The following is a 27118-nucleotide window of genomic DNA, read 5'->3' on the forward strand; positions in this document are numbered from 1 at the left end:
ACACGGAGAGAATAGTTTATTTTTTTCAAACATAACAAATGAGCTTGATTATCTACCAATTACTTTAAATACTAGTGTTCAACACTTCTTGCAATTAATTCCAAAATAATTACTTAGTTTACTAATACTAATTGTTATAATTTGTGTTCTGCTTTCTTGACTATTTTCTCCCAGTCTACTGCTCTCCGTGGACAATGACTACTCACCCGCTCGTGCTCCTGCTGGCCATCGTAGGCTTTTGTCGTAGCGGTCCATGAATTGGCCAACGGGGATGTGATACTGCTGATGGTACTGGTTGAAGTACTGCTGCTGGAAATACTGCTGCTGCAGCTGCTGCTGACTCAGCTGCGTCTGCTGCTGCTGCTGCGTGCGACGCTGGTGCTGGTGCTTCCCATTGAAGGAGAACACGTGGTGGGTGCGCACGTACTTGTCCTCCACCTGTCGATACACAAAGGAGCCCGAAAGGGCGATGAGTCAGTGGGCGAATGAATTGGTTGGATGGAGAGCACATGACGCGACCAGCTCAACAATAACAATTACAATGGGCTGCGCACAGAAGTCACTTGAATGTCAAATCCCATTGCCCATTCCAGTGGCACATCTGGACACGAGCGTCCGGCTTAAATTAAATATGGATCAGGCCCCGAAGGGCCACTCCCACATCTGCTCATCTGCTGGCCACACAGTGCTGCAGTTGTTGCCATTTCCATAGCCAGCGGCGCGCGTTTATGAATAAATTTCATTTTAGAGTTGCCCGGGCAGCCATAATGAATTTATATAAATTTCATTTCCTCTCGCCGCCAACAGCAGCTGGCCAGCGGGCATGTGCAATTAAAATGAAAGCTGTCCTGGCCGCCCATGTAGGCCATAATTATAAAATGGCTTAAACTGATGTTAATCTTAATGCACTGCATGCCACTGCCACATCCACATCCAAATCCACATCCCTTGGCAGTCGTTTGCCACTGATTAACCTCCTGCCCGGCGGCGCTTTTCGCACATAGCTGCCTCGCCGTAAATAATCCATTGCAATTGGACTCAGATTACGCCAAACAATTGAATTGCGCAATCGTCGAATTGGCTGCTTCAAATATCACGCATACGCACCTTTTTCCCATTGATTAGCCACGTGATGTGCGGCGCAGGCCGGCCGCGAGTGGTGTTGCACAGGGCGAAAAGTTTCTCGCCCACCGCGAAGGGCGTTCGCTTGCGAAACTTAATGGTGGGCGGACCCGTCTGGGGCACTGCAAGTACAAGTGTGGGGAATGGTATACCATAATTAGAGGAGCTGTTCGCCGCCGGTGGTGGGATAAAGCAAATTGTTACGCACAGAACACGCTCATCAGCTCATCGGCGCTGGCCTTGGTGAAAATGGGGGTGTCCGTGGATACCTCGCAGTAGAACTGGCCGGATAGATCGAACTGGACATCCTTCAGTGTCACCTGCTGCTCGTTGGAATTGTCCCACTGTTAATTGAAGGGGGCGTGGAATGGACAAATTAGAAAAGTGCAGGGACACGAAAAGCTCATTAGCAAATCAATTGATCAGAAGGACATCTCGCATGTACGGCAAGTGCCTTCCAATTAGCTGCAATTTACTGACTTATTCTAACATGTCAAATCGTAGAATGATTACCAAAGTCGCGGAGTGACAGCGGTAATGACGATTGAATAAATAGTTGGCCGAAACACTCGCATCAGTTGGTACTTACGTCGATTTCGGCTCCCTCGATGGTTGAGTTACGGAACGGCGGATTTCGTCCGTTAATAAATTCAAAGAACTTGCCCTTGTCAACCTTCAGCCATGTAACCTGCAAAACAAAGAACATTTACCAATATTAAAAGAAAGCAAGCCATGATTGCCCGGCCGTCCCCCAATCAGATTCGCTTTCCGATTCACTCGATTCATTCGATTCGTTCGCCGAATCGCTGCTTCTGACAGTGATTGAATGCGTCGGCTTTGATGGCTGTCCTCGGCCCAAGGATCACTTAATGCTGTAGTGGGACATTAATATATGGCTTAAATGGTGTTGCGCAATTTCGAACGTTGCGCAATCCGACCAAAAAACGCCTCAATTCCCTGCCAACTGCAGAGGATTTCAACTTGGCAACAAGTTGCGCTAACTGAATAATTTCGAAGGCGAGTTGTTGTTAGCGCGTTAAACTGTAAACTGTAAATAATAAAACGTTTTTATCGGAATGGCAATGGCACTGCCATTCCACAGAATAAGTGGGGTGTTGGCGCATGCCACCCCATGCAATTAAAAACAAAATCTACAAGCGAAACTTGCACTGGGACACAAAAAGTTGTTTCCTGTTTTTCGTGGGAGCGTGGGGACATGGGTGGGGGCGTGGTACGTGGGGCTTACGACAACGACAAATATGAATAATGAAAATGGAAATTAATTTTCATGCGCAAGTTTTCCACATCCAACTTAAAACTAGCCGCGCTGACAACGCTTTTCTGGCCGGATATGCGGCTCTTGTCGACCATTTTTAATTACGCCCAGCATTTATTTATTATGCATATTTTTTAACGCCCGCATTTATGTGCTTACTTTAATCACATTTCAGCGGGGAATTTCAGCATCGGATTAAAGTTGAAAAGTAATTTATTTTTCTTGTGACAACAGTTCTTTGTCCCTAATAACTGGCGAGGTCCAATTCCTCTTTAAAAACGAGGCATTTGCATATGAAGTAAGATAATTAATATAGTATAAAAATTATATTAAATAGCAAACTTGGTCACTGCACCATGTTAACCTACACCAGTCTAGGTGACTCCAGACGTCTGGTGATGGCCCGATTGACACGCGTGGGGCAAATTGCATTGATTGCACGCAACTTAATAATATTAATGTGCTTATTGAATGTGTCCGCGGCAGGCGAGGCGTATGCGTAATTTGTGCCGCAAATGTTGCCATTACTCAAGCCAGCGTCGACGTGTGTGTGTGTGTTTAGCGCTGTGCGGGTCAATCAATAGAGGCCACACAACCAACCACTCAGCCACACGGGGTCGTAATGAGAGGGCAAACACTAGCAGGGCAACAAACATACTGGGAACTCGGGATCTCGAAAGACCGGCCATTAGCGCACTCTAGGACCGCCAGACACGCTTCGAGTTTTATCAACCACTTGTGGTCGTTTCAAACATTTTCCCTCGACTTGACATGCAACTCCCTATCGCGGCAATATCGCCAATGGATCTCGGGCTAATGAAAAACAAAGGACCTCCCGATATTTACCTTTTCCGCTGATGTGTGTGTTCGCTTAGTCAGAGCGCCATATGTTTACTTTGGCGTGCCTGCCTGCGCTCGACTTCATTTCTTTTGACTTTCGGCCTTTGTTTATGTTTGGGCTTATTAGGACACGCATATGGGACGAATTTCCCCATCCTTTCAGTTGACACAAATAATACAGAAAGTCTGAAAAGTGGTAAATCAAAAGCTCATTAATGAGCGCTGGTACGCCCGATTTTCGGGCCCAATTGCCAGGCATCGGACTCACTCCGTAATTAGTTTATTTAATTTGAATGTATACAACCGGTAGGTATAATTTCTTTTTGGCAAAAAAATAAAAAAATTATGTCCTACATGTGTAAAGGATCCCCTTACAGTTAGCATTTGCGTTTTAATTGCCTTTTTAGTGCCACTTCCACACAATTTGCCACGCTTCGTGCAACAATTCGAATGGCGGCCAGCCGAGCGCACTCGCTTATATAGTTAATTATACTAATTAGCTATTGCTCTGGTCCGCCCACAACTCGACCGACTGGCCAAATAAATAAATGTCTACATTTGAGTGGTATGTTTGGCTGCTTTGGCTGTTTGGCGGGTATTTGGCTATTTGGTCGGTCAGCTAATTGTGCATGTTTCCCGCCCCGCAGCCAACTTCAAATTGGCGCGGCTCAGCGGCGCATTAAATTTGTTAGTTGACACTTTTGGCGGACGCCGACCCGGGCAATGGAATATATCCCCGCCGAATTTCCATGCAAATGAGACACCACAATGGCGGCTTAAAGTTGCCCCGGGTCACGAGCCGGAAACACGACATGGAATTCCGTGTACTCCGTGTTATTCAAGTGGGGGTTCGGCTGGGCCCAACAATGTCACGTGCCTCCTAACTCTCAACATCTACTTGGTTGTGTTCTAAATCCATCTTGGTTCCAGGAAAAAGTAATCAATATGCAGCTAATGTTGGCCAGTGGAGCTCTTCCATCGTGAGCCATAAAATTTGTACGCTTTTTTATGGTACTTAGAGCGAGCAAAACGTCAGGTTGACCGACCTTCAATCGCCATCGGTATGAAAAGTGCCACCAAAGTGGCCACAGCAAGAGTTCACAACTAAATTGAAAGTATATAGCAGAAAACTCGTTCACTCGGTCAAGTTTACTCCTCCATGGCAGTTGGCCATAAACCCAATGGCTCGAAGGCTTGGCAATGATTTTGGCGTAGGCAAGTGCGTGTCTGTTGATATTTCGTGATGGAATTAAGTAAACTGAAGTGAAATTAATTGCCGCCAGTCTGAGTCTGAGTCGAAATTGAGAAGCGGAAGCGGTAAAAGGTTTACGGCCCCGCCACTACGGATACGGATTCGATGGAGCGGAATGGCACTTTGAGTGCAACTTTTTTTGTGGGCCGAGTGGGTCCGCGATGCGGGATTCCTTTGACTGCCACAAAGTTGCGGCACGAAAGTTCTGCTCCTGCCCGAAGGATACGGCTCGTCGTCTTGTTGGTTGTGTTTGTCACAGTGCCGGAAACTTTTCGCCCACAAAATAGCACAAGGCGAACAAAGTTTCTTTGCGCCCGGCCGCCATGGACGGCAATTTTTATTTTTCAATTTAAAGTTTTTAATGCACTTTCCATAATTTATGTGCGTATGCATGACATGGAACTTAATCCAATCCGCAGTCACTTACCTTGAACAGTATTTCCGGCCGGACATTGTGCGTGCACTTGAAGGTGGCACTCGATCCGCGCTCCACATATCGCGGCACCACTAGATTCACCAGCACATCCGATTGTCCATCTGAAACGGCAGAGAGGTACAAACATGTGAGTATACGAGTAAGTGCTTGCAACAAAGGGGCCATTGCAACGGAAAGTTCGCCCAATTGTGGTTTAATTGAAAAACTATTAAAAGGCTTGTCCAAATGGAAAGTATTCGGTATATGCAGGCCATTTAAAACGTTCCTTTCTACGGAATATCGATATTGCGGCCGGACCTCGAACGAATGATACTCCAGTGAACTGGCAGATTACGGGTCTTCGTCCTTCGACCTGGCTCAATAAATCTTAATTTGTTTGCCAAAGTGCACATAAGAAATTTTTGCGCCTGCATGCCGGTGACCGGAGTGAGTGCGTCGGTCCAGCAGCTGGGGTGTCAAATATTTGCAGCCCCTTCTGATGTCACCCAAGCTCCATTTTTCACACGAAGGAAATGGCTGGACAGGATGGGGTATTTGGGTGCCGTTTAAACGACATTTTCCCAGCCAGCACGTACGACCAAGGTGCCAAGGCACTGAATTGAGCTTTAAAAAAAAATTGAAAATATATATTTTTCACAGTTTACACACATGGCTGACCACCGCTGCGTATACGTAATGTCACCGTCTGTTCTGCCCGGCAGTTGATGACATTTAGTATGTGTTCTGGGCAAATAACAAGCACGTTAAATGAAGTCACTTTTTCGGTGATTTGTTGGGTACATAAAATGATGAGAAAAACTTTGCATGTGCTATTAATGAGGCAGACAATCTGCAAAATGCCATTGAAAATTAGACCATTTTTTGTTTGCACCAATTTTCCCAATTGGCTTTGGATACTATATTACTTGTTCAAAAATCAATACTTTTGAATGTGCCAGCGCTGCCGCCGTTCGCAATCATAATTAAGATACAAAGTGGCCCAGGGCAAACACATTGCCCCCATTCGAAGGCCGTATCCTGTGGCGCCAATTCCGCTTCCATTTTCATTTATTCACACCACGCGTCCATCGTCAGTCACGCAAAATGTCAACGACTGAGTAAGTAAAAAACGTGTCTGACAGCGCGAAAAATATGGAAATAATCGGATAACGCAAAACGAGGAGAACAAAACCCAATGAAATGAAGCGTGTCAAGTGAATATGTATGTATATATGTAGCGAATGAATGGATCGGCGAATGGAGGCCCGAAACAGTTGGCAACTTGTTGCAGGACATGGCATAAACATGGCCAACCTTCAGCGGCCTGGTATCGTAGCCCCCAGCATGACGTACGTGTTCGTGCCGCACGCTAACGAGCCGAAATTTGCGAAAATTCAATCATGGCCCAGCCGGCTGGCCAGGACCAAGACCAAGACCAGTAGCATCGCTCGACATTCTGGCCCAAACCGAAAGCCAAACCGCAGCCGCAACAGGAGAAGATGGTGCCAATGTCTATGGCCAGAGGCCCAAAAAGAGCCACTGTCAGTCATCAGACACCGATGGCTTTCCAGGAGCGGCTGGCTTCACAATCATTTCGGCTTTTTTTTGACAGTTATGTCGCAATACTTCTCGTCATTTTTCAGTGCTGGCAGTTGGCCAATATCTGTAAGAATAACGAATTTGAACTGCACGACCGCTGACAAGATGCTCAGCAACCGCAATTATGCTTCGTTGGCTGTCTGGCAGAAAAAATTCATTACTAACATGGACAAAAAATGAGAAAAAAAAACGAAGGGGCGCTACAGATCCTTTGGGTTGTGCAACAAGCTGCGAGACGAGTTGGCAGGAGGCTTAACATTTCCACCACTCACTGGATGGATGGTTGGTTGGAAAAAACGAACGAACAGCGCTTCTTTGTTCGCGTTGTGCTTTTTTACAAGCGGAAATTGATGATTTTCCACGAGCTGAGCGACAATAAAGCGTGCATCATGTCAGAAAAACGCAAATAATCAATCAATCAGCATTAATCAACGCCCTATGCGGCAAGACAAGCCAAAGTGGGCAGCTGTTGCAGGAGGGGGTGTGGTTTTTGCCGATGCCTCCAATTTGACTTTAACAACTGGATTAGGCTACGCAGGAAATTGATATTTATCGCCGCAAACTCAATTCGGTAGTAGATAATATTCAAGTGCTGTGAAGAGATTCATGGTTTGCCACTTTATTGATTTCCATATTCATTTCGATATTTCGGTGTTGGCACGCCTACGCTTCATTGGAAAAACTTGTACCAGGTGTTCAAAAATACACACGGCAAGCCACAAGCCGATGGCATAATAAATGTTTACCTCCATCCCGAAACATTTAGCTTGAGTTGCTGACCACAGGACCACTGACCACTAACTACCGACCATTGAGTTTGAGAAGTATGCACTCATTCGATTCAGATAGTGTTGCCAATGCCATGATTAATGGGCCAACTATTAAAGTCAATAATTGTTTGCCATTGGATAATTTAAGAGCTTCAACTGGACAGATGATTGATTGGCCATGGTTCGTACGGACACGCCGCAATAATTAAAGAGTTCCCTTTGTCGGTGGTCAACTTTTTTCTGCTAATTAAAATAAAGTCAAACAATAAAACGGAAAACAATGCCCATCAATATCGGGCACGTTTTTCCCTGCTTGCCATATCAATATTTAATCTGAGGTCATTAAGCGGAGTATGTGCCCAGAAATAAAAATATTCTTAAAACGCTGGGGTAATGGTCGTAAATTCATTTTACAGAGTGCTTCGTCTTGATAGGATTAAATAGCAAAATATACTAGGAAACAATATCGGAGAAATCAAATAATATCCGAATAAATAAATTTTAAAATAAATAAAATAAGTAAGTATAGAACAATTGTTGTCTTACAAATACTTTTAGCATAAATTATTTGAAATGCAGTGGCAAGAAAGTCGTAAAATGTTTAAAAACATTCTTCCCCATACAAAGAATATGCTTTTATTCCAAGTGTAGCTCCTGCTCCAAAGATATCCAATAATATCGACTGGGGGTCAGCTGTCTTGGCCCGTCTAACTGTCAGTTGGCCTCCCGAAGTCTCCCCGGTGTCCTTATGGCTGCGAGTCATTATGGCTGAGTGGCAGACAATGCTCGGGGCATTCACATTCCATGGAGTTCATTAGACACGGGCAGCTGCCAAAGCGGCATCGGCATCCTGCCCCCCAACCCACAATTTTACAAACTGATTTCCTGTCCTCATTACGGCCGTTTGTCTGCTCCGGTCTGATGAGGATTTGAAGTCAGGGCGTGACTGTCAATAATTTTCAATGCTCCACGACTTATCGCAGTGGACTTGCCATTTTCTAATTGATTTGTGGCCACGTGGCCAACCAATTTAAATGCATGCTTGATTGGTAACACAAACGTAGACAGCCTGCGCACCAGTCGTGACTGGCAGTAAACGTCCACAATGTTTTTAAAGTTGACCGCACAAAGCAAACATTTTCCTAGCCCAAAAACACAAACACACACTCATACATACACATTCTCACACCATGGCAACGGAACCATGGAACACTATCAGCAACATAAGCCAAACAATAAAACGGCAAACACCCAGCATTTACCCACTCTAGGACGAGGACTACGAAAAGGATAAGGCCATAAGTCGTTATGCTACCGAGGCGTTCGTTCAGAAACTGTAAGCACTGGCTTTATTCGGCATGGGCCTTTGCGTGGGCATGGGTCCTGGTGTCCTGGCGTCCCTGAGTCCTTCGTCCTTTCATTTGGGAGCGAAAAAACAAAAGGCCGAAATAAAAGGCAGACAAGGTCCGCCGGCATGTTCGAGGCATAAAGTAATTTTATAGAACAAATCACAGGCATTAGCGGATATAAATCCAGTTTATCCCTGCCAGTGTATGCGCGCGTGAAATTCAAATAACTCGGGAGGGCACGCAACATTGGAGGGAGCAAGAAAAATGGTCGATTGTGGCCTATTCTGGGGTCCTTGAGCTGTTTCTGGGCTTGTAATTCCATATCCCTTCCGACCAGAGGCAACATGCATGTAGGAACTTATCCACCGTGGAAAGAAGAGACTTTTGAGATGGCCCAACTCTCCCGGGAGACAAATTGCCTTGGCCTTGGTCACAAGGAAACAGCCATCAAAAGCGATCCCAGCTGAGCACACTCCATTTTTTGCTAGTCAAACTTTAATGGCTTTAAGCGGGTGATATCAAATTGAATTGGCACAGGACATCTTTAATTTTATTCCTTAATTTTCACTCCCACATTTTAGTCACATTTCTGAAATTAAATCACAGCCGAATGCCGCCATGAATGGAATCAAAATCAAAGGAAAAATAAAATGAAAATGAAAAAGAAAATAGCCAACGCGATGTTGTCGCCCACAGCCCACATACACAAACACTGGGCTGGACTGGCTTATACAAGCCCCTTTATACACCATGACCGACAAAAGTAGCCAATGTAATGGCCAAAACAAAATATGAACGAAATTGCGGACCGGCCAGGGCCAGAGTCAGAACCAGAACCAGAAGCAGAATCACGACCAGAGCGCCACAGGAAGCCAACTTCCTGGTTGAAAATTTTATCTGGTTGGCCATGGCAGCGACTACGAGAACGAAAGAGCCCAGCTAGCAAGAAGGCTGGAATAAAAAAACGCCAGAATCCGTTTATATGTATAAGAAAACGGCTTCAAGGACACCTCATGCTGCTGCTGCTGCTGCTGGCGGCTGCACAACTACAGGCGCAACTACAGCCACCACTACAACGACGTCTAAGGTCCTGCCCAGGCACGCCCACAGGGTTGCCCAGCACGTAAAGTACATACCAGGCCATAGCACACCACGCCACACTGTACAGCACGCCCCGCGCCCATTTACAAGGCCGTGGAGCGAACACATGTAGGCCATGAATCTCATAACGAGTGTTAGACATGCGCCACGAGCCACGCACTGTGGGCCAAAAGCACCGCCACATGTAACAAAATTCCATCTATATTAAATTCAAAGTAATCTAAGCTAATTAATATTCCCAGTATCTACGTCTTAGTTACGTCTTTCATATTTTGTGCCCCTTTCCACAACATTTAAGAATAAAATATTATAAAATCATAATGGCTTGGAAGCCTAAAAGTTTAGTGCAACCTAAAGGTTTCTGTAGAGATATGCTAAATGGGCTTACTAAAGTCTGCCCAAAACTTGATCATATTAGCCTAGCCCACTGTTCACTGTCTTGGTGTTGGTGGGCTTTGAGCCCAATAAGTGTGTGAGGATGGCCAACAGTTGCCGCTCCAGTAAGCGCGACCTGGACCTGCCTCGTAAAGATGCAGACCATTAAAGAAATGAAAAGCAAACGCCGACGACCGGACCGAGGCGGCGACTGCGACAGCGACGGCGGCGTTGGTAAACACATAAAAATGCTTAAATTACTTTTAAGGGGAATTATTTATTATTAATGTGTGGGCCATGAGAAACGAAACCAACAACAGGGAATACCGCAAACATGCCAAACAGCAAAAACGAGGCTAAGCCAAATTAGAAGGGCCGACAATTTGAGTTTCAATCATTTTGCATTTGGCTAATGCGTATTTCTCATTTTAAAATGGAAATGCAAATGCAATTTTAAGCGAGGATGGCAGAAAAAGGCACTTGTTTTGCTCATTTCCGGTTGCTACATTTATTCATATTCCACAAAAACATTCCACAATCGGTTTGGCAAACACATTTCAATCATTCATGACAGTTGCAGCCATGGCAAGTGGAATTCCAGACTGCATTTGACATTTTCCTGGCCACACATTTTGGCGGAATATCCCGATTTGTTTATAAGCAAGTCCGATTCAATTTCGAGCCCGGCACTATTTCTAGTCACCAAAAACAATTAAATGAGGAGAATTATTTATTTATTTATTTTCTGGTGCCACGACGTGGGGAGAAGTGACATGCGCAGCTGTTGTACGATTTTCAGAAAATTGAAAACATTTCCGCCACCCCATAAGTGTTTTTGTTGTTGTTGTTGTTGTTTGTAGCCGCAACAAATGTTTGGAAACCGCAGGTGGACGTGGAAAAGTGTGGAGGCGGTGCCCACGCCCACGCCCACCTGGACAATTAATGGGTGCCGAGGCCACGTGCTGTCCAAACCAAGCGGTCCTGACCGCCATCACTTTGAGCCTGCGTCACAATTATGTTTGGTATTCGTAATTCGACCAACGAATATCCTTCGACTACCGGCCGGGCCTTTTGAAGTTGGCTAATCTCTAATCTACACAGGCATTAGCCCAATGACACGAGCATGGGATCTGGGAGCTGGAACGAGGAGCAGATGGGATGACGAGATGACGCCATTGGCCCTGCAGCGTTTTTCGAGCCTGCTGATGATATTGACATTTATGCTTGACCCACAGTTTGACATTTTCTTTTTTTCGCCCGTTCTCATTCCTGTTTTTCCGCATTTTTTGTTAGCTTCAGTTTGGCCAAAACAGAATGGAACAGAACGCGTTGGGCCCAATTTTTTGTTGACACTCGGCCGCACCTGCTGTCTGCCTGTCTATTTGTTTGGCTAATGTCTGTGGCCAGGACACGAGGTGGGGTGGGTACGTTCGGCGAACATGTGATATCGTTGGCATAGCCTGGAATGTCCTGGCCCGGCTGTAAATGCGCATTAGTCGAGGGTCAGATGGAACCTATATGGCGCAGAATATTTGCGGGCTGCTAATAAGGAGCTCGGCCGGCGGCGACAGCAAAACCCTCGTCAGCAACCTTGGCCAGGACTTCAGGACTTGTTGAAACAATGCGCGTCGCACAAAAGTCCTTGCACAATCAATGCCAGCCGGGCTTTGTTTGCTTACCACTACCACAACCACTTTCACTCCCGATCCCAATCTGAATGCGAATACGACTGCGAATTCCAATTCCTCCTGCTGGCCCGGGGCACCATTAAAAAATCAACGCCCGAGTCGGGCTCACAAAGTGCCTTCATTATGCGAATCCGAGGCGAGTCCTGCCTTTCCGTTTTCCGTTTTCGGCCTGAAAGTCGGTCGTCTGTGCATTTCGGCCAAACGCTTAGGCAGGCCGAAAGCAAATTTCTGTACGCACAAAAGGCGTAACAATCAGGCTGTGGGCATCATAAAATCTATATGTAGAAGGGCCTTTGTTTGGACTGCATGATTTCTGGCGATTGTAATCAATAATTTACGCATTTTCATTTTCGGCCAGCCCCAAGGAGGCATTAGTGTTTGGGTCGCAATTACAAAGACACAAGTGGCAGCCATTCAGGCGTGCACTTATGTGTGTGTTCATTCCCTTTTTTCCTGTCCTTTATTTCGTCCCTTTTTTTTTTTTGCTTTGGCCAAGCTATCCCCAAACGCCTATCCTCAATTCAACGCTGCATATATTTCCGAGCTCGCAGACAAAATAATTCGGCTGGCCCTAACATCATTTGCAGTCGCTGAAGAGTCCTGCTGTTAATTTGCTCGCATTCCAAAGTTATTTATTCATATTTAATTTTTCGAGCTCACCGCCTGCACTTTCCATTATCCTATGCCATTATTACCAAGCATCCCACTGTTGCCTGCCTGAGCCATTATTCAGCTGGTAATTCCCCAAGGATTGTGTTTACTTGAGTGCGCATGTGGCTGCCAATTGACGCGTATTTGGCTTTGTGCTTTGCTCTCTTATATAATACACAATTATTGAGCAGCGCCGTGATTGCCATTTTTAGCGAGCGGCGAACCATGCAGCTTGTTGAATAATAAGCAGCTTATCCTTAGTCGCGAACGTTTGTTCGGGATTTTGCTGGCAGCTTTGCGGGAAAATTTTAAGTCGACTGGGGCTAGAGCGAAAAATGCGTGGGCTTCAAATCGCTTCACATTCTTAAATATCGCAAATGCGGCTATTAATAAGGTGCCTAAGTCACCCACTCATTACGCATACGACACGTGAGCCGTGGTCACAAGTCAAGGAGGCACAGGAGCGCACATTCGTAAGCACCTACCATTAACATTATTAATTCAATTTAACGCTTGGAATGCTTTATTCATCCGTGGCTTCATCAACATAGACGCTCATTAGGAGCTAGAACGCTGAGTCACCTGCCGCATATTAACTGCAGGCATTAAATACTGTGGCGCCAAGCAATTTCATTACAGTCAAACATCACTAAGCTGTCTATCAGAATTTATATTCATAAACAAATGTTAAGCATGTTTAAAATGTAAGATATTTGCTATATTTGCATTGAATTTTTTCAGGGTTAATAACTATGGAATTTAATTTGGTTATAAATTATAAATTTCAGAAAACCAGAAGGTTATTTCTGTTGCACAATATCCTTGCTCACTCACACACGAACTCAGAAGCCACATCAAGGGAATGAAAACATTGCCAGTAATTGAAGACTCGGTGAAATTAATTAAGTAGGTGGTGTGGGAGATGAGAAAGCAATCCACTAACTAGCATCGGGCTGCATTTGCTTTGTTTGGAAGCCTTAGATATTGGAAGCAGATAGAGATACATGAGCCGGTTTAGTTTTAAGCGGAGATAATTTGAAAATCTCTTTAGAGGCTTGCCAGCTTTAATTTACGTTTCACTTCCGGCTGTGGAAATCTACAAATTACTAACCGACTCTTTGCACTTCATCACTTCGTTTTTGGTCGCTCTCACTCAATTTGCAGTAATCACACTTTATTTGTCTCATTTCTGGTGTTCATAAAAAACGAGAAGTTCGACCTACTCGTTTTTTCACATTTTTCTCGCTTTTCCGTATTGTTTGTCATGCGTTTGAGCGCGTGCCTAGATTTTAGCTAGTGTTTTATTGCCTACTTTGGGTCGTCCCACTCGTACAAGGATCCAAGGATCTGAGGACCCCTTCGCCCGCCACACACACACTTTCACATGTAAACACACACAACTGCACTAAAACAAAATTACACCTACTGTGGAAGTGGGTGGGGATGAAAAACAAAACATTTGCCTTTCATTTGCGCCCCCTTTGCATAATAAAAATGTGTAGTTTACTTCCATTTTTCCCGCCCCTTGCTCACACATTTGCCACTCCCACCACCCAGAAAGTCCGCCACCAACTTTGCTAGCCCTTTTTCCAGGCATTTGCCGTCGTTATTGTTTGTTTGTTCTTGTTTCCCCGCCCATCCGAACCCCCCATTTTTCGCAGTGTCTCCGTGGGTGCGGCCTGTACGAGTATGTGTGACATTTCCGGCTCTGTTTAATTTTCCATTCAGTCTGCTCCACTCTTTCCGCCGAGTTATCCCTCTATTCTTTTTTTTCGGCATTTAATGCGAGTTCTTTTTCACTCGGGCTTACAATAATAAACTTTTTAGTGCCTAGACATGTTTTTATTTAGTTGAAGAGGGCTGTCAGACAACGGAGACACTGGGTTTTTTAATTAATTTTTGCCTACTGGCGTCGAATCGTTTTCATGTGCACCATGCGGCTTGCTAACTGTGCCTGTCTGTCGCAGCAATACAATAAAATACAAGGCTGGCTTCAAAGTGTGCTGGCTTTTTTGGTAGTGATTAAATTGTTATGGCTGAGCAGTAAGCAAGGAGCCTAGCCCGAATCTGCTGTTCCGTGTGGCCTCGGCGGAATCACTGATTTTCCAGAAGCCAAAAAAGTTTGGGGGGACTCGAGCTATATGACCCCAATGCCTAATGACTACGGATTGAACACGCTGGCTGTACTTCTGTGATTTCAATGGCCTGGGACAGGTTCAATTTATGCGTTTTGCTGTCATTTGTTTTGCTTGACCACACGACTGTGCGCTTATGGGCTAAGCTCTTTCGGATCCCGGGGTCCAGAAATTTATGCGCCATCACTTTGGTCTTTGGTATCCGGCTGCCTTCCGCTCAAATCCCTTAAAACCTCAGGAAAAAGGCAACGGCCAGGATCATTCATTTCATTTATTTTGCAGGAACTGCCGGCAGCGTTTCACTTTGCTCCTGCTTTAAACTGCTCTCGACCTTTGTCAAAAGTTTTGCGGCCTGAAAACTTTGTGGCAAAAATCAAACTGTGGATAATGATGAATGCGGCCAGCAGTTTGTGGCTCTTGGCATGTGGGCCTGAATAATTAACGCATCGCTGGGCTCAGGATTCGAGCTGGAGTCATGACTCTTGTCTCTGAATGGGCAAACTTGGTCAATTTACATGTCGATTTTAATGGCGAATTTTTGTCAGCTCTTTCGCGTTGCGTGTGGCCATCCAATTTATGGATTTTCCTCGAGTTCATTTCGGGTCGTCGCTCTGATTAGGGTTTGCCTGGTCGAGATTTATGCTGCAGTTGTTTCCTGCTGTGAGCGTTCCTATTAAGGCTCATTAAGGATCAAGTTCGTGGAGCGGAGTGGTAAGTGGTGAGCCAATAAAATATATTTGTCATCGGTTCTGCTTTAATGGAAAAAAGTGGTGGCTGACAGTACAGCGGACGCAGCGATGCTGCTGGTCGCTCATAAACTCATAAATTTGGTGAAAAATGGCAAATCGATTCCGCTCTTTTTTGCGGTCATTGTTATTACAAAACTGTCAGAGCCCCGGACCAAGTGGAAGGCAAATGCAGGCTCTATATCTCCAGAGTTCAACTCGCCCCCATCTTCGAGTCCCCGGGCAGTTGGCAAATCCCTTTTGATAAAGTGCCTTTCGTCCTTCCAGGCAGACAGGCTCCTCCGAGCTTTTGGCTTCGAGTGTCGCATTATGGCCATTCTCGAAAGGCAACGCCTCGATGGCTTCGCAATTTCCAGCTCAGTTCGCTTTAGTGGCGGATTTGGCAATAAGAGGCGGCCAGATTTATACAACTGCTTTCATGCATAATTATTTGCTGACATTTTAATAGTTTTTCCAAGTCTCTTTAGCCGCCTTGACGTTTATTTGAGCAAAGTCAATTTTACAGCCAAAAATAGCTGACAATCGACTGTGCATTGCTTCCGGGAGTGGAAGTGGAAAAGCAGGCTTCATAAATATTTTAGATCCCACACTTAGGCATAATTGTTTTGCGGAAGCTTTCCATTTTTATTTGCTTGCTGTGATCCGCAGTCCTCCTTCTGTTTTTTTTTTTTTCTAGGCCCCCCTTTGGAGCAGCTGGCATCTGTCAGCCACACACACGCGTGTATTTATTGGAGGCCTCTTAATGGGGCTCCCGTTTAACGACATTGCCAGGAGCTCCATAAATAATACAAATAATAGAAAACGCTGAAATATAAAATTCCGTTTCCTCGTTTCTCGGCTGCTGGTGCCGAGTCTCGGCATTTGCGTCAATTTGTCGTGTGAGCAACTTTTTTTTGATAGGCCAGCGAGGATGAATATAGCCCGCCGATAAACCTGGCGGATTCCACGACTTTCTGCCTACACATCTCTGCCTCTCTATTTGTATGTCTTTCTGTCGCCTTCTCCCCTGGAGGCGGCCCAAAAACAAGCTTAAGTCCTTGTCGTCCTTGGCGTGGCGACGCCACCTTGGGGCTTTTAAGTTTGACGCTCGTTTATAGACTTTGCACACTCTGCATTTACTTTACGGCGCCGCTGATGCAGCTGATAATAAGACCACGCGGCGTATGCGCAATGTTAGGCTGCCATGGGTTGGGTGGCTGCCAGGCGGGCACAGCGGCAGAAAAACAATGGAATCAGCGAAAGTTGCCCAAACTTTTTACAGCCCGATACACACACGCCTCAGAGACACCTATACAGGAAACCAGCAGCCAACAGCCAACATTTCAGCCAGCATCCAACATTCCGCCAGCGGCCATTCGACTCTTGAGGAACTCTCGGGCCACGCTTTTGTTTCGCCGAAGCTTGTTTTATAACTTTTTGATTGTCTTTGCGCCAAATTTGTGCAAAATTGCTCAAGTCTGTGGGCCGAGTTGCTGTCTTGTTGCTCGCACCTGCAAATTGTGCGCGGCATACATTACGGCTGCCATGTATAATATTTGGCTTAATCTGATTTCTGCCACTCAAGTTAACTTCGACAGCGGGCGTTTCGAAACTTTGCCCGCTGGCAGAGCAACAATTTATAGACCGTTTACAATATTTATTTCGATTCGTGGGCCAACTTTTCTTCCCTGTTCTGGCCTGGCCTGACCTAACCTGGCCCCCAATTTGTATGACTTTATTTCAGTGCGAGTGCGGTGAGAGTCCATTAAAGTGCAATGGCAGAGAGGCGGGGAAACTTTCATTAGATATGCCAAAAGCGTCTTTGCACAAGTCAGTACTTGCTAGTCCCGGGGGCGGAAGGAGCAGCTAGCTTTGTCAAAGTCCTCACATGTCATACGGCAGACAGGCTGGCTGGCAGCAGGCATCCTGGCATTTTGGCATCCTGGCAGCAGGCAGCAGGCATCCTGGCATCCCGGCAACAGCCACGCAGTCAGTTAGTCTGCTGCAGGCTACGGGCGTCCATCTCCCCGACTGTCGTCGCCTGTCGTCGCCGTGATGTGTGTACAGTGTACACTGAACACATCCTCGTCGTCGTCCTCGGAATCGTCCTTCTGCTCCCCCTTGCCACCACCACACAGTTACGTCTTCAGTTGTCCTGGGGGCAGGACGAACCCTGCCATTGAGGCTGCAAGCGAGTGCACATGTGGAAGCAACCACAGTTGCTGGCGGCTGTAGCAATTATTACATCTGTATGGACATGTGGCCACATTAAGTATACGACGCGAAGGCCAGCCAGGACCTGCGGCTGTTGCTTCTCTTGTCGTCGTGGTGGCCCTGTCGCCCAAGTGGCCTGGCACAATATTTATTCAAATGTTAGTGTCGTTAGCGGGCAGCCCTTTGTTTAGCTAGGCAAATTGATTTATGTTTTGCTTTAATTTCAAAATTAAATCCATCTTGAAGAGCTGGGCAAACACAGTGTGGGCAACGGCAGGATTAATCCTTTGTGCGCCAGTATGCCCGTCACGTGCGCGTTTTGTTACTTCAGTAAATAAGTGCTCGACAGCCAGTTGGCAACTCAATTAGGCCATCAAGCGAAGGGGCTTCCTAATGAACTCCACTTCGCTCCTCCATTAAATCCAACCACCAAACCGCTATCGCTAACGCCCACATAAATAATTCAATCTCAACAATTTCAGCACAGAAAATCAATAATAATCGCATCAAGTGTCGGAGGGCAGTTTCGATTACGCCTTCCCGACCAGGCAACGTGTTTAAATTGTTAAGAGCCCGCCCACAACCACACACTCCATCCAGCTGCTAATCTGAGCGGGCGGAGGAGCAAGTCGCTCCATAAAGATTCATTTCGTTTAATGACTTGAAATTGATTTCACTGTGCCATCGGCGCATTTTATATGACGCTGCCTCAGGATGCCCCACTCCGGCGGGGGTAAATTGCAAAAACGTGCTTTACGACGGCTGGGATGATCACCGTTTGGTAGGGCTTCTGCTCCGTTTTTATCCCGTCTCCGACTCTGGCTCCTTGGCGTATTAATTTTTCAGCAATTACGTTGCCAGCGACAACGTGAAATAGATACAGGCGAGGAGCCCTCAACCGCTCCGTGAGTTTTACAAGCTACTCATTGGTTTTTTGATTAACTTTCGCTCGAAATGAAATTTAATTTTGTGGCATACTTTGGATGGTTAATCAAATCAAACTGCCAGAGGCAATACCCATTAACAAGTGACATTTGCAATTCATCGAACGCACCAACAAGGATCGCATGTTGCAAGTGAGTACCGCTGCTGCTAATAAGCCAGCAATTTACAATTTATTTAAATTAAAAGCATGCGCTACCTGTAAACTGCCAGACATTGCCCACTCCCATATATACTGCGCCATCGAAAGCCCCTTTAAAGAACGAGACCGGACCGTGGTGGTATATTTATAAAGTAAATAATCGAAGCGTGCCCAATGAATTATTCATGAGCCTTATGGAAAAGCCAGCAGCCAAAGGTGCCAGGTGCTGAGAACGCGTCCAGTGCGTGACTTTCGTCCTTTTCGAAGGGCCAAGAAGGACCAATCGACGTCCAGCCGCCCACATACCTGCGCACTATTTGCAATTAGCCATTCAAAAACCTCCATTCATCAGTTTTGCATATGCATAAAAGAGTTCAACGGCAACATTTATAAAAAGTTCCATTCCGGGAATTCGGGCAACTTAAACAAGCCTTTAACTTCATTATTGATCTGCATTATTTAAAAGCTAAAAATAAAGTTTTCCTGGTAAATTGGGATTATTAACGAGAGGGACTTATCTGACCTACGCCCACAGCAGATGGGTTTTCTACTTATTCAAAGTTTTTTTAGTTTTAATAGAATTTATCAGAACAGCAAAACAAATTTTTACATTTTATATGCAAAAGCAATTCTGCTTCTAAATAACTAGAAGGTTTCAAATTACCCTAAATATTCCATTCTTGTTCAGAAGAAAAATAACTCTATTTTTTTGTTGATAAAACGGACATTAACAACTGAAATAGCTCATATTTGCATAGACCCCTAATGATGAGCTTCGTCAATTTGTTCTATTTTTAATGTACCCAAAACTAATCATCAGAAAGCAATAATCAGAAATGCCACAACAAATGGGAGAAACAAACATGAAATTGCACAGGAAAAGTACTTACTTATTGGCTTTGTTTGCTGTAATCCTAAAAGTAAAGCGATTATCCAAAACCTATTCATATTTCCGTATTGATTGGTTCCAGCTGCAGTAGCAGATGGGGTAATAGCCTTGTTTAGCCTTCGATTGAAATCAAAAATGGGCACTCGGTACGATTGCAATATCTAAACTGTAGCACTTGAGCGATCTGATTATCTTCACAAAAATTAATAGCAATAATTTATCGGTGGCTCGTTCTGGGAATCGGGGGGTTACTACCTTTGGCACCACCACCAAACCACTAAACCTAAGCAATTATCGATCGCAGTTTCGATTTGGGGAAAGGGAGTTACATGTTTGATTAAACGCGCGCAGCTATTGAAAATTTAATCCTGCGGATCGGATCGCGCGCACTCGCAGGACTCGAAGGACCTCGCCGGCAGGTGTCCAGCCCAGCCTTTCACTCTCACAGTCACTCTGCAGCAGGATGCACTTTCACTTTCGGTTACACTACACTACACAGCAGGGTGGACCTTTCGGGCTGAGGCAGTGGCTCACTGGCTCTGGCTTAAAACCACTGGCTCCGGGGCTCTTTGCATGCGCGCACTTGTTGTGCTCGTCGCAAGCGTTTATCCTAGACTGAAGTGGCAGGCGACACGCACTGGCAGCCTGGAAAGTGGACGGCTCAGGATACACCCACACCTGCCGCCCCCTTTTTTTAGTGGGAGTCGAGCCTTTCCAGCCACTTTTCCGAGCCAAGCACGTCGAGAGAATGGGAGAGAGAGAGAGCGAAAGCTCGTCGGAGCTTTTGCCCGCTCACTTATCCGGCCAGTTGTTGCGCCACGGCAACAGTTCCCTGCCGAATCCTGCCCCGAATCCTGCGAGTCCTGCCTGAATCAACAGGCTGCCATTCGGAGCCATTCCTTCCACTTTGTTTGCGGGCGGCCAAAAGCAGTCGCTTTAAATGCATTAAGTGTGGCCCAGCCGCGGGCCATCTAGCCATCCTGCCATCCTGCCGACAGCACGTCCGTCCGCTGGCCTTGTTTTTTTTAATTACCCAAGCAATTGTCTGTAATTGGTTTCTGTAAAAACAATTTGTGTTATAGTTTCTATTATCGAATTATAGCATAAACAGTCAATTTAAGAGCTAATGGCTGTGTGTCGTTCAGGAAAATTTATACTTGTTAGCGTGTATGCTTTATCAAGCAAATCAATTGGCTTTAATTGATTCGGGTAAAATTATTTAGCTCACTGTTTATTTTTAACAAGAATTTGTACTTTTCACTACGTTTGTTTAATACATTGTTTACATATTCACAACTATTCTTTCTATCTTTTGTGGTCAATAATATCTACTTAATTTATTCAAATTTTAATTACATTAGTATAACTTATGTTTGTCCTCCATTACTGAAAAGTAATTTACATTTGCCACCATTCTCCTTGTCGAATATTTAAACGTGAATCTACAATATTGTAATGTCGAATGTTGCCTGGCCTTCCTGGACGAGTCGCTCTAATTCATGCGACTCCTTCCGCTCCTTTGACCATGACAGCGCATTACTCATTCCCACTAATATCCATGTTGACAGGTGCCGTTTCTATTCCAAGTCCGATTCCGATTCTGACTTCGAGAACCGGCAAAGCCCTTGGCTGTAGACCTGTCATCGCCGCAGTCGTTCCGAGTGGCATTTAAGCTTTGATGGAATAAATGAACACGGAATTATTTAAGCTAATTAACCAGGATCTACATCTGCGACACGTGCAAAACTTCTTGGCGCTGGCTCATTTTTATGGGGTTTCTACTTTTTAAATTAACGACGGTGCGAGAGGAGCACTGTCATGGCACATGGCCATAAAGTTTTATGCTCAGCCACGAGGATCAGGACCTGCAGGCGTATCCTGTCCGCGTATCCTGCGCATGGCCGCATCATTTTCCCCACGTCCGTGCACTTTTAATTACAAACAATCAAATCAGTTTGTGTTTGTGTTCCTTTTTCCGCCCCGCTATCCTGCTGGAAATTGTCCGGACAGGGCCACATCATTGTCACAACAAGGACCGCGGACAGAACAGCGAGGTCCTGCAGCTAACGTAGCCGAGCCACCATTTTGTTTTTCTATGTGTGTTTGGACTTGGGCTTTGACTGCCAGCCTGTCATCATTAGTGACCACAACACAAAAGTTGACATTGCGCTAAATGGGAACATGGCCATGGCTCGCCGACTTGTTTGCTTGCGGGGATGTGCTGACATATCCAGTCGAAGGTATTAAGTCATAAAAATTAAGGGAGCCGCTAATTTGCGAAATTATTTAGCTGGCCTTCACCTACGCCAACTTCTGGCCATTTGGCACATTTGACCCACCTAAAACCATGGCATAATACCCATTCTAAGCCACCAGAGAGATAATATCGCTCTGCTCCACTTGAAAACTAAACAAATAGGGGCATTCCAGTTTGCATGGAAAATGGAATAAATGCGCTAGCTGGCAAATATTGGCTTATATTGCCGGTCCGTATTTGTTTATGTAAATGCGGAGGAGGTTTTGACAAAAGCGTAACGTTTGCTGTTCGTGCAATTAAAACACGACTACAAATACATTTTAAAAACAAAAAGTTTTGAATGCAGCCAACTGAAGAATAAACAAAGCAATCAAAAAAATGGTTTGCTCTCGTTTAGGAAATCTGTGATTGTTGAAATAACAAAATGGAAATTTGCAAATTTTAAACGCGGAACTTAAATTGTTTGGTCTGGCTGAGGTCATAAGAAATTTGCTGCCTGTAAAAGAAAAAAACATGACCCCGGGCAATTTGCAGCACTCAGCCGCAGGAACTTTGGACCGCCCCGAAATGCCTTTCCATTTGGCCATGTTAAGTTGGCAAGACACGCGTCCTGGCCAAAATGCAAGTCAAACCGGCGCCAAAACAAAAGCTCGGCCTTTACTCTGTTTTTTGCGTTGCCTTTTCGGCTGCTGAACAACAGCCAACAAAGCTCATTTACACGGGAAATAGCCTAAGTGCAAAAACCATTTAAATGCAAATTAAGCACAAAGTGAAAACATGTGAACAAAGAGGCTAAAACACATACACACGTACCGAATGCTTGTGGAAGCCACGTATTTGGGCCATGCTCCTGGTTTTGGCTCCTAACGTGGCTTACACATCGGCTCCGGCTTCGCAGGAATGCCCAACAACTTTGGGCTGCTCTAAATGTAAAATAGTTTAGCGCCGCCAGCGCCACAACAAATAGCTCGACCAGGGGGATTGAGGATTAAGGAGGAGCCCCATGTCCTTCGGCCCCTGCTCCTGCTCGGTCTCTGATTTGAATAAATTCATATGCATAAATGGGCCAGGGAAGTCAACTGCAGCTGACAAAATCAACAACCTGCTCGGAATGCCCGGTAATTGAGTTAAAGATCCAGGTCCCAAGATATCGCCGGCCGCTCCGATGGCCCGGTGGTCGATGGTCTATGGTCGGTGGCCATTGCTCCGTTGTCCGGCAACTTCACGAGCAATTTACTCGCTGCGTATCAGCCACGGGCTAATGAAGTTACACACAGCCAGCTGCAGGGGTTGGTTTTATGGCCAAGGTGCATTACATCGAGCCATGGGTGCCCGGCGATTGCACACCAGTTGAATGAGCTCGGCTCGATGGACATGGAAAGCCAGGGGCTTCAACTCCTGTCCCCTGGAGGCTCCTGTTTGGGGTGGCATCCTACGAGCGGGTGGCTGGCAGGAGCGAGGACTGAGAATATTTTATAGGGGGCTTTACATTAAAGTTGAAATGGCATTCAGGAGCTTTGAATGAAACATATTAAACTAACGATACATTTTATAGACCTCGCAAGAACTTTCTAAATTCAGGAGAAGTTATGGTATTCTATTGGCATTAATTATGAGGGGTAATTCTTGTTTCTTGGCTAAAATGAGAGCCACAGATATGTTACACACTGTTTTAGACTGCTGGTGACCTCAGCAAACAAACCAAACTATTTTAGGGCTGATGCAAAAAATTGACTTTTTTCGCATTTTTCATAAGGGGTTACATCACATTTTTTTTGCAAAAATTGGCCAAAAATTAACATATTCCAATATGTACACCAATCGATTGGAAATTTCATTACGAGTTCAACGAGATATGACATTCTAAAATCGGATCATTATTTCTCATTTTTTGGTAAAAATAAGATCTTTTTTATGGTGGAAAATGCTACTTTCAAATTTACTATTGCCTATTGCCCAAAGGGGTACACTAACCCCTAAAATCCCCTTTACCATCGCCCTTGTTTGATGGTCGGCTGCGATGGCTGCCAGTGCAAGTGTCGAGTGCGCAATGCGATAGTCTTTGATTATATCACACCAGAAGGACCAAATTCCGACTGCGAGTGTGCGTGAACTCGATGCGAATTGTCCGAGTGTTTGCTTTATTTATGTGCACTAAACAAACAGGCTACGGACATCGCTCCCCCGATGAGAAGTGGTGCAGGTGGTGTGGCTAAAAGGGCGTTGGATATGGTGGTGCACCCACGCCAACCGGACTGCTGCAAATTGAGCAGCCAGCCGCAATTATTTTTACTCGGTCAAGAGGAGCGAGAGGGAGTCGTTTAACACATTCCGCAATTGAACCCGATTGGGGCTTGATTCAGACATTTTGAATTGAACTCTTTGTTTGCCAGCGGGCTTTATTATACAGCCTGTTATTATTTGCCTGTGCGTGACAATGGGTCTCTGGGGGGACAAGACAAGCAAAAAATACTTGTCCACATTAGTATAGTTGTATAGTTGGTTTTCATATCACAAATTTATCGATTGAATGGATGGTGCACAAGTGTGGGCAGAAAATAGCACTTGGAAACGGGAAATCAATCTGGCTGAGAAATCGTTCAGTCTTATTTATAAGCCATGTGCCAAAAAGTTTCACTAAGCACGCCACATGAATTAAGTCGTATGGCGTAGTAAAGCCCTGCTCGTGATACTTGGTTCGACATTAGCTTGTTGATTTTGTGACCGTTCCGATGATGGGTTCATTCTTGTAAAATCTTATTAACTTTCATTGTTGTGCTGTGTGTGTATCAACTGTCACAATGAAGATGTGTTCTGCACGTTTTGCTGCCAAGAGCGACCCACATTCGTTGTGCTCACAGTTCATTTGATATTAATATAGACTCTGGCCACTGGCCATTGGTCACTGCTGCCCATGATGATAATGATAATGATGATGATGCTGCTGCTCCGCTTCAGCGCTGCCGTTGCCGCTACATATGTTTTCATTTGTTTGACGCTGATGATGACAACCCTCATCAAAACTTTGCACCGATGGCCGCTCGATTGCTCAAGCGAGTGGTCAACGGCTGTTGACAGGCCACTTTGACATCGTGTGGGTCCTGCAAAAGGACACTGGCTGTACAGTGTACAGTGATACATAATTAAAAGGCCGAGGTCAGCGGGCTGGGGGAACTTTTGATGGCACGCTCGGATATACCGAAAAACACAAACGCACACACACACTCAATCCACACACAATTTAACTTAATGGCCAAAGGGACAAAGTTTCTGATTTTCAACATAAAAGTAAACAAGTTGCTTCCAGGTAATTTATTAAGCCTCGACCGGCCAGGTGCAACCCAAATTGGCAGCAGTTCGAGCTGGGTGGAGCAATCGAAAAAGAAAACGGAAAAACGCAGAGGTGCAAAGTCAATGAAAATCAAGTGCTGAGGGGGCGGATATGGCCAGCCCGAAGGCTTCTGGCGAACTATGAGGGATTTGAAGCCCCGAGGAGCGGACCATAGAAACCGAAAGAGTCAGCGAACACATGGAGAAATCATTTGTAGTAATTGAAATCGAACAAAGCACAAGTTGCACAGCAAAGGGAGCAGAAAAAACTAACCTGCCACCGGGGCTCGGAACACAAAATAAATGTACACCACCAGGAAGCCAAAAGGAGCGAACGAAAGCGAGTGGATTGAAAGGCAAAGGTTGGCTTCTGCTTTTCCAGCTCGAGCTTTACAAACTGACTTCAGACTTCCTGCAGCGGCAGGATGCAGCCCCCAGTCATAGTGGCATTCGAATGTGAATGCGAAGCCACCACCACCGCCGTCATGTGCGGAACATGTGTTGAAAACGTGTTCAACACGGCCAAATGACGGCGACATCGCTGGAGTATTGTATGCATGCATGCCATTTGCGCAGATGGAACAGGATCGAACGCAGGAGCAGCAGCAGGAGCAGGAGCCAAAATCAGCAACAACTCGCCGCTCAAGTGTGAGCAACGTATGCAGTTGTGCATGGCGATGGCGGCTTAGACGCGCATCTTGAATGACGTTAATGCGGCTAAGCGGGAATCTTAACGCGACACACGACCGACATTTACCCACATACACATACATATAGCGTATATAGCACATGCATATGTACGTGTGATATATGCAAATTGTCGGCCCCATCGCTCTTTACACTATCTCTAATAGGCAAGCGCTTGTCTAGTCATTGAATGCATGAATCGATTCAATCACACTCCTGCCACACGAGGCGTATACGTAATGCCTGTTAATTGCGCGAGGGGGCGACTTTTATGAAAGGACTTGTTAACTAGATTACACAAGCTAGCGGATTTCACTCGTAAAGCTGTGTATTTTCCAAGGTAGAATTATATTGAATAACGAAATTATTTCAAATGCTGAAATAATAACAAAATCGTGACCTTTTTTTCCTCAATTAATAAGCGGGAGTAACGATATCAATTAAGTGGAAGCAAGCCAGATTTTTCCAATGATAAATTTCGCAAAAATTGATACGGCTGCCTCTCGTTTTTCTTTTTGGCCACCATCTATGGTTTCTGTCGATGCCAGCAAGAAATGATTGGGTAAACGGAAAAGCACAGCTGCGGCTTGTTGCCCATTTATCCTTAATTATATATACGAAATCGGATTCGATTCGGGTAAAATGATGAGCACACACTGACTGCCATATAAAACGAGCACAAGGCAACGGCAACAAGTCAATGAAATCCGTTTAAAATTAATGCCACATTGAAGAGAGCACGAAGCGTTTCCAGCCTGATTGGCACTTAATTTACCATTCAATGGCCGGCTCTTGATTTCCAACAGGCCTTTAGTCGTTGTTTTGTTAAATGCAAATGCGTTGACTTTTTGCGCCGTCGTGTGTGTTAATTAACTGCCCGGATAGGTATGCTAATGCAAATAAAAATGCAATTGCTCCTAACTGCCACGGTTATGGCCGCACAACGGTTGAGTTACGCTAGCACGTGCTCCTCGCCTGTGTGGGTGTGAATGCGGATGTGAATGCGAATGTGAATGCGTATGCGAGTGCAGGTGTTCGCTTGAGTGCACTCAAACACTTTTGCTGCTTGGGCGATTTCAATAACGCAGCGTTACATCGATGCTGGGCTGAGAGATATCCTTGCGGCATATCCCGGCCCTCAATGCCCCAACCAGTTGGCCCCGAGTTCGCCATGGTCAGATAGACAATTGATGCTCCTCGCTTGGCTGGGCGTGACTGTTTAACCTGCCAGTTGGCCAACTTACAGGGGGCTTTGCTGCACAGTAACAAAATGAATTATATAATGTATAAACTCACTTATTATATTTATATAAATGGCTGAAAACTCTAGATATAAAGCAATAAATCACTCACAACTAA

At 45.3% G+C, this 27118-nt stretch overlaps 1 protein-coding gene across 1 annotated transcript in view; it reads right to left on the minus strand.

Moving 5' to 3' along the window:
• LOC6729764 overlaps positions 1-20121 on the minus strand; it is a 36788-nt gene extending 16667 nt beyond the window's left edge. Inside the window, exons 1-6 of the mRNA XM_016174636.3 lie at positions 19487-20121; positions 4918-5027; positions 1712-1810; positions 1331-1466; positions 1108-1244; positions 207-438 (exon numbers count right to left, since the gene is read on the minus strand). Coding sequence (XP_016036449.1) covers positions 207-438; positions 1108-1244; positions 1331-1466; positions 1712-1810; positions 4918-5027; positions 19487-19544 — 772 coding nt within the window. The 5' untranslated portion in view covers positions 19545-20121. The remainder of the gene's footprint in view (positions 1-206; positions 439-1107; positions 1245-1330; positions 1467-1711; positions 1811-4917; positions 5028-19486) is intronic.
• Between the last annotated feature and the right edge of the window lie 6997 nt (positions 20122-27118).

The sequence above is a fragment of the Drosophila simulans genome, chromosome 3R, assembly GCF_016746395.2.
Source record: "Drosophila simulans strain w501 chromosome 3R, Prin_Dsim_3.1, whole genome shotgun sequence".
Lineage (NCBI taxonomy): Eukaryota > Metazoa > Arthropoda > Insecta > Diptera > Drosophilidae > Drosophila > Drosophila simulans.